This window comes from Myotis brandtii, unplaced genomic scaffold (assembly GCF_000412655.1).
Source record: "Myotis brandtii unplaced genomic scaffold, ASM41265v1 scaffold170, whole genome shotgun sequence".
Taxonomy (NCBI): Eukaryota; Metazoa; Chordata; class Mammalia; order Chiroptera; family Vespertilionidae; genus Myotis; species Myotis brandtii.
Window position 1 is genome coordinate 528397 of NW_005356260.1, and position 8470 is coordinate 536866.

General features: G+C 54.5%; 1 protein-coding gene across 1 annotated transcript in view; it reads right to left on the minus strand.

Moving 5' to 3' along the window:
* Positions 1-508: 508 nt before the first annotated feature.
* The window catches only part of ST14 (suppression of tumorigenicity 14 (colon carcinoma)), a 22011-nt gene continuing 14049 nt past the window's right edge, over positions 509-8470 (minus strand). Inside the window, exons 15-18 of the mRNA XM_014537045.1 lie at positions 8340-8470; positions 2347-2621; positions 1226-1362; positions 509-1154 (exon numbers count right to left, since the gene is read on the minus strand). The exon at positions 8340-8470 is cut by the window's right edge and continues 3 nt beyond it. Of these exons, the coding sequence (XP_014392531.1) occupies positions 993-1154; positions 1226-1362; positions 2347-2621; positions 8340-8470 (705 nt within the window). The 3' untranslated portion in view covers positions 509-992. The remainder of the gene's footprint in view (positions 1155-1225; positions 1363-2346; positions 2622-8339) is intronic.

An 8470-nucleotide genomic window follows, 5' to 3' on the forward strand; every position in this document is an offset into this window, starting at 1 on the left:
GCAGCTGGGGGAAAGAAGGCCTACTCTTGCACGAATTTCGTGCATCGGGGCTCTAGTTTTAAATAATAATTAAGAACTCAAAGAATTATGGATGGACTAGAGAGGTGAGAGCCTGTAAGCAAGGCAGCACGACTCCTCCAAGGTCGCAGGACCCCTCATGCCTGCATGTGTAAGCACACCCACGCACACACATGTAAGCATGCACACACATGTGTAAGCACACACACATGTAAGCACATGCACACGCACCGTATATGTAACCACCTCCCCACCTAATGGAAAGTTGTAAGCACATACACACACACCGTATATGTAACCACCTCCCCACCTAATGGAAAGTTCTACTTCCTCCTTTCTTTCTGAGACAAAGCAGGGCACCAGGCCCTGTTCTCGGAAGCTACAGGTACGAGCAGAAACCCAGCCCTTGCTGGCCGGAGAAGGCCCTGAGCCCTGTGGCCCCCACTCTCAGCCTGGTCCAGGGTCAGCACTGCAGTAAGAACAAAAATACTTAAAAAGAAATAAAGTATTTTACTCAAACACACAAACACACTCTGAACCCCAGCTGGGAGCTGGTAGAACAGTTCGCGTCGTAGACCTGTCTGTCGTCCAGGGTCCTCCGGGCCCGGCTTCCTGAAGAGCGTGTCCCCAGGAGCCACAGCGCCCAGCCCCTCTCCGGGGCAGCATGGGGGCTGGGCCTGGATCAGAGGCGAGGAAGCCGATGTCCAGGGACGGGCCCGGCTGCCTCGGGCTGGAGGGACCGGCTGCGGTCACAGGCCTCTGCTCCAGGTCAGCGCCGGCATCCTCCTCTCCCCACCTCCCAGCCCCACTTCGGAGATTGAGGGAGGTGAGAGGCTCTGCTGGCTGGTCCTCCATCTCCAGAGTCCTGGGGATTCAGCTCAGTCTGTGGGGGGCCGGAGGCAGGGGTGCAGGTAGCGACCGGTGCTCAGCCCGCAGGGGTGCACGTTGGGGTGACCAGTGGATGGCCCCTGCCTCTACACCCCAGTCTGCTCTTTAATCCAGTCCCGAAAAATCGGGAGCCTCGTGTACACGCCTGGCTTGTCCCTCTGAGCGCAGCCTTCGCCCCAGCTCACCACGCCGGCCTGGAAGATCCGCCCATCCGCCTCCACGCTGGACAGGGGGCCCCCGGAATCGCCCTGAGGAGAGACAAGTCCTGAGTGTCCTGCCCACCTTCCCAGGCCCACCCCGCCCGGCGCCCAGCACCCACCTGGCAGGCATCCACGCCCCCGCTCAGGTAGCCCACGCACATCATGCGCGGGGTGATCTGCTGCGGCAACAGCTTCTCGCAGGTCGTCTGGTTGATGATGCGGATCTCGCCCTTCTGCAGGATCAGCACCACGGTGCCTGGCGAGAGGGCAGGGCGGGCTGAGCTGGGTGGGCAGGCGGGCTCCTGGGGCCACGCCACATGGGGACGGCACCCTCCAAGGTGCTCCCGCAGCAATAACTAGACTAACAACATTCTGAACACAACCCAAGCCTGAGGCGGACAAACGGCTAAGTAACTGATGACGCATCTGCCGTCGGCGATTGTGCAGCCACGTAAGCCATTAGGTGGCAGGCCCCAAAAGACCCCCTATACACCACGGAACAGCTGTGAGAATAAGGAACAGAAAGCGGCCCTGGCAGTTTGCTCAGTGGTTAGAGCGCTGGCCCTTGGACCGAAGGGTCGCGGGTTCGATTCCCAGTCAAGGGCATGTACCTTGGTTGCAGGTTCCCCAGGTAGGCGTGCATGCGGGAGGCAACCAATCGATGTGTCTCTTTCACATCGATGTTTCTCTCTCTCTCTCTCCCTCTCTCTCTTTCTCTCTCCTCCCCTCATCCCTCCCTTCCACTCTCTCTAGAAATCAATGGGAAATATATCCTCAGGTGAGGATTAAAAAAAAAAAAAGGAGGAAGAAAGCACCATAAAATGCCTTAAGTCAGGTTATTTTTCTTTCCTCTCCATAGTCTACAGGTTCCAGAAGTGTAGTATAGCAGATCAAAACTGAGTGCTTCAATACAACATTTACCAATTAAGGGCCCTCATGGAGGCAGAAGGAGAGAGGAGGCCGGGCTCCCACCACTGGTCCCCGATACAGGCACCGCTCCACAGGCCCCTAAATCACACTGTTTCCACACAGTGCTCTTATGTTCACTGATACCCTTTATCTTCATTTTACAGGCGAATAAACAGGCTCAGAGTTTAAGCAACTCGCCAAAGTCATGCGACCAGGATGTCCATCCAGAGCCCGGCCTCCCAGTCCTCTAAACCTCCCCCCCGCAAAACCCTCCCCTCACTCTGGACAGTCTGGTCCTACCAGGGGAGGGAGGCGGGGCAGGCCAGCTCACCTCCCTCATAGGTGTGGCCCCAGCCGGTGACCCAGATGGCCTTGCCCGTGGGGAAGTCGTGCGAGGTGTCGGGCAGGCAGATGGGCCGCACGGTGTTGCTGTACTCGACCGGCCGCTCCAGCTCCAGCAGCGCGATGTCGTAGTCGAAGGTGAAGTCGTTGAAGGAAGGGTGGCTGATGATGCGCTTCAGGCCGAGCTCCTGCACCCCCGAGGCGCTGCGCTTGCTCTGGTCGTGTAGGCCCAGGAAGGCCTTCCACATGGTGTGGTCGGAGTACCTGCAGAGGGAGCCAGAGAGCACCCCGTGAGCCACCTGCCACTCACCTGCCACTCACCTGTCACACACTGTGAGGGGAGTGTGGCTCCTGCTTGGCCACCGCCCTCAACTGGAAACTAGGTGCCTCCTACCACCTCACTCAACCCCCAATCCCTCTTTTAATTCATTTTTTATCTGTTTACCAAAAAATACCTTATTATATCTTACTAATCTCATCTTTCACAGAAGGAATAACACAGAACTCAATCCAAATGCTTTTCTAACACAGTGGCGTCTACTCTAGGTACCAATAGACTTGAAAAATGCATTGAACTTGACCTATCGGGTTTGCTGCTGGTAGCAGGATCGAGGTAGCAATTCTGGAAGTGTCTCGTGTTTACTAGAGGGCTGAACACATAAGGACAAGACACTGATGTTGGGGGGCCAAATTCTGACGTGGGAAAAGGGGGCCACAAATCAGGAGGGGGCAGAGGAAGAGCCCTGTGCTGCTGACACACAGGGTAGCAGTACACACTCCTGATTTTTCCACAAACGCACCCTAAAAGCAGTAACATCCCCAATACCAGCCAGAACTTGGTTTCTAAATATCCTTCTCCATTCAAAGGAACCAAGGCTCCCTGGAGAAATGGCTGTTTTCCGGTCTGGAGCAAGGAAACAATGAAGCCAGCCTAGACCGTGTATTTAACGGAAGTGAGTGGGGTCTCAAACAACGATGAGCCAGCAGGGCAAGGCGCTCACGGGCCAAACTCAGGAACCTCTGAACGCGCACATACACCACAGGCTTCGTTACTGCACACGCTGAATAACAGAGAAGGGGGAACGGAAACCCATGAGTTCATCCTGAGTCTAAAAAATCATTCCAAAAAATTAATGAGGAGGAGGAAAGGTATGCTTTACAGAAAAACCAGCTAATAAATACAGGAGAAAGGGTGATAAGTTGCACCCACCACAGCAGTAACCAACACATGCAAGAATCATTGAGGAGCCCAGCTAGCGTGGCTCAGCAGTTGAGCATCGACCTATGAACCAGAAGGTCACTGTTCAACTCCCGGTCAGGGCACATGCCCGGGTTGTGGGCTCCATCCCCAGTGTGGGACATGCAGGAGGCAGCCGATCAATGTTTCTCTCTCATCATTGATGTTTCTATCTCTCTCTCCCTCCCCCTTCCTCTCTGAAATCAATAAATATACATATTTATTTTAAAAAGAATCATTAAGGAATGCTACAACCACTAGGTAAAAGATTGCTGGGGAACATGATATTCACACTGACTCAAAGTGTCATCCAAGATTATTTATTCACAGCCCCGGGGGGAAGTACCTCTAGGGTGGGGAAACCCAGGGACACCACCTTAACCACGTAAACCAACTTTCCTCCCAGTCGGATACCATCTGCTTTCTGAGGACACAATATTACCGAGGAGGCAGTGTTTCCTACAAAAACGTGTAACCGAACTCTAATCGAGAAACAACAATCAGAAAAACCCAAATTGAGAGACAGTCTATAAAATAACTGGGCGGGACTTTTAAAAAATGCAATGCCAACGTAGACCAAAAATTAAAGGCTTGGGGGAGCTGTTTCAGATTTAAAAGAGACCAAAGAAAACCAATGAGGCCTGGCCAGCGTGGCTCAGTGGTTGAGTGTTGACCTATGAACCAGGAGGTCACGGGTTCGATTCCCAGTCAGGGCACATGGCTGGGTTTCAGGTTCGATCCCCAGTGTGGGGCATGCCGAAGGCAGCCAGTCAATGATTCTCTCTCATCAGTGACGTTTCTATCTCTCTCTCCCTCTCCCTTCCCCTCTGAAATCAATAAAAAAATAGAAAATAAAATATAACGTGAAGTTTAAAACAAAATATGTGTGTGCATGGGCATGCGCGAAGAGATAAAACTAAAACAAATGTGGTAAAATTCAACAATTAGTGAAACAGATAAAGGATATGAGGGAGTCCACTGTACTTTTTATTCTTTCATGATACTCGCAACTTTGTTGTAGGTCTGAATTTTTTTTTTTCAAAATAAAAAACTGGGAAAATAGGTCTTTAAAACAGAAAACGCATATGATCTCAAACCTCTCAGGAAGTCAGGAGGCAACTCAACCCAGCCCTGCAGACTCACCCTCGGGTGCCTGTCAACCCGTCCCTTCCCAGAGCCCTGCCCAGAGCCAGGTCCGGCAGCCCTCTTTTGACTCAGCACCCACCCCACCCCCACCCTCCATTCCTGCCGCCCCTCCCTACGGAGTCTCACACCCAGACCTTTTGGCCTCTGGTTTCACTCTAATCTGTTGCTGCCAGATAACAGCTCCCTAAGGACCTTTTTGTCATACTCGACAACCTAACCTGAGTCCCCAGACCTACCCAGTCAGCCTCACCTCACCAACTGGCATTCCACATCCCCCACTAATTCTGCCTCACCCTTTCTAACTTCCCCCCATCATCCTCATAGTCAGCCATGTCCTCATCCATTCATCTATTTCTTTACTCAATAATTACTGGGCATCTCTGATGTTCTAGGAATTGCACTAGACCGAGTCTTTGAGTTCACAGTGAACGTGGGGAGGGACCAAGAACGGCCACGACACAGTGCACGAAGTGTCCCTCAGAGGGGTGGACAGACCCTACAGGAGAGCATGGAGTGGAAGCGGGAGGCGGGACAGGGAGCGGGTCATGGACCAGGCCTTGGAGACCTAATAGGACTTGGTCAGATCGACAGGTGGGGAGAAAGCAGCATATTCAGAGAGAGAGAGCAAAGAGGGCCCGGCGTGGCTCAGTGGTTGAGGGTCGACCTAGGAACCAGGAGGTCACGGTTCAATTCCCGGTCAGGGCACATGCCTGGGTTGCGGGCTTGATCCCCAGTGTGGGGTGTGCAGGAGGCAGCTGATCAATGATTCTCTCTCATCATTGATGTTTCTATCTCTGCCTCTCCCTTCCTCTCTGAAATCAATAAAATATACTTAAAAACAAAAACAGAGAGAGCAAAGGGAATGTGTAGGAGTTCAATTCCTCAGGGCACATGCCTGGGTTGCGGGCTTGATCCCCAGTGTGGGGTGTGCAGGAGGCAGCTGATCAATGATTCTCTCTCATCATTGATGTTTCTATCTCTGCCTCTCCCTTCCTCTCTGAAATCAATAAAATATACTTAAAAACAAAAACAGAGAGAGCAAAGGGAATGTGTAGGACGCCCCCCAAATTGAACATACGGACAGTGTGAGGCCAGGACAGGTGGCTGAGGTTGAAGAGACGGGATGGAGTGGCGTGTGGGTCACGCTGTGGCATTTCTATGCCACCCTGGGAGCCACGGCTGGCATATAAGGAAGGGTTGACAGGATCAGGGTAGCTCATTGGAAAGACGGCTCTGGCACTGGGGAGTACAGACTGGAAGTGCTCAGAGGAAGCGACAGATCAGGCAGGGCTGCTGCAGCCACCTGGGCCGGGGCGCCGAGGCGGAGGCCCTGTGAGTGGGAAAGGGCAGAGCAGCTCCCGGGATACGGAGGAGGCCAGGGCCTGCGGATGGAAGGATACGACAGGGTGGGGGAGGAGGGGAGTCCCCTGTCCCCTCTGGCTCCATCTTCCTGGGATCCCATCACCTGCCACGGACGTCCCTCTGTCAGCCCTGTGCTGCTGCGGAGCCCTGTGCCCCAAGACTCTCCACCCCTGCCCCAGCCAGGCCCACTCACCCAGCAACCCCAACTCCAGCCACAGCGTCTTCCCTCTAAGGCAGGGGTCCTCAAACTTTTTAAACAGGGGGCCAGTTCACTGTCCCTCAGACCGTTGGAGGGCCGGACTATAGTTTAAAAAAAAACTATGAACAAATTCCTATGCACACTGCACATATCTTATTTTGAAGTAAAAAAACAAAACGGGAACAAATACAATATTTGTATTTGTATGTGGCCCACGGGCCGTAGTTTGAGGACCCCTGCTCTAAAGACATGGTACCCAGCTGAGGACGGTCTTCATTGTCTGAGCCAACCTCGTCTCTACCTGTTTCAGGTGCACTCCTACCAGTAACAGAAGCCAGCCGGGAGGTGTGGCACCGAGATCCCGGTGACTGCCCTGGTGTGGGAGAGGACACTGGGGGAGGTCAACAGTCGGATGGGGCTGACCGCTCGCCAAGAATTCCTCTAGGTCCACAGGTTATGTCATTTTCTCTCCCGAAAAGCCCTTCCAGGTGGGGCCGCCCATTCTCAGATGAGGACTCACGCACAAAGAGGCTAAGTAACTTGCTCACCCAAGATCACAGAGCTAACAAGTCACAGATGATCCAAACCAGCAACCTAGGCCCTCAGCCACAACATGATACCTCCTCTTGGGAAGGACTGCGAGCATCTGAGACCTAGAAATGCGTCCGTAGTGACCGCGCTCCAGGTCCCTGCACTCTCCACACCTGCCTCTGCTCACAGCTCTCCCTCCGTCTCAGGTCTGGCTCCTGGTCCGGTGACAAACGCCCTCACATATCACACCCAGACCAGACGCCCCTGCCCACAAGGCATGCCTCACAGCCGCCCTCCCCAGACCTCGGGCAGAATTCTAGTCACTTCTGCCCACGGTGGAGTTGGAGTGAAGCTGACAGAATGGGAAGAGGAAGGACAGTCAGGTGCGCGAGGCCGCACTGCCCAGCAAGGCCCCAGGGACCACAGTGCCGACTCCATTCCCTCCACCCATGTGCCGTCTGACCATGCCCACATCTGCGCCTGGGAACTCCGTGGTGCCACAGGCCCTGTCCCTCGGGAATCCCATGGCTGCCCTCTCCCTGGCAGCCCAGGCTCCTCACGGAGCGTGTGGCGGAGCAGCACAAGCTCACAGGAAGGCCCCGAGCGTGGGAACCCCTGGAGCGTGGGAATGTCTGTGCCCTGTGCCCACAGCGCCAGGAGCAAGCTGTCCCCTAGACTCCCTCCTGAAGCCACTGGCCAGCCCGTCCTGAGACCCCAGCACAACCCTTCCTAGGGACCGTCCCGGTGCTGGGATCGAGGCTGACCCGGACCTGCGGTTACAACGTGCCGAGCACCTACTGTGCACAGACGCAGAGCCCAGCACTTCATGTTTAATCTTCACCATCTAAGGAAACGAACTCCCAGTGCCACTGAGAAGCCTGAGGCCTGGGAGTGTGAATACCTGCCCGTGGCCACCTGCCGGTCGCTGCTCGGCTGGTCTGAGCAAGTCCCGGGGAGCCCGTTAAGTGCAGCGACGTGCTTACCTCCCTGAACCTACGTTTCTGTAAAATGCCACGTGAGCAGACCTGCCTGACCGGGTCGCTAGGAAAACACTTAGGTCAGTGATGGCGAACCTTTTGAGCTCGGCGTGGCAGCATTTTGAAAAACCCTAACTGAACTCTGGTGCCGTGTCACATCTAGAAATTTTTTGATCTTTGCAACCATAGTAAAACAAAGGCTTATATTTTTGATATTTATTTTATATATTTAAATGCCATTTAACAAAGAAAAATCAACCAAAAAAATGAGTTCGCGTGTCACCTCTGACACGCGTGTCATAGGTTCGCCAACACTGACTTAGGTGGCGCTAGCCTGAGAGGGAGCCCCTACGAGACGCCTGTTTTCATTATTGCTGTGAGTAGCCGCATCCTGGGTGTCCGCGCCCTCCAGCCCGGCCCCGCCCCAGCGCCAGCGCCTGCCCACCTTCATGACTCAGACACAGGCCTTCCAGCCCCAGAACCCACGGGAGGGCCTCCCAGAGCCCCGTCACCCCCACCCCGTGGCTCACTTGAATCCTCGGTCGTCGACGAAGCAGTGCGCGGCGGACACCATCCAGCTGGGGGAGATGAGCGAGGCCCCGCACAGGTGGCCCTGGCCCAGCGCGTGCAGGCTCACCTGCCAGGGCCACTCGCCTTCTTC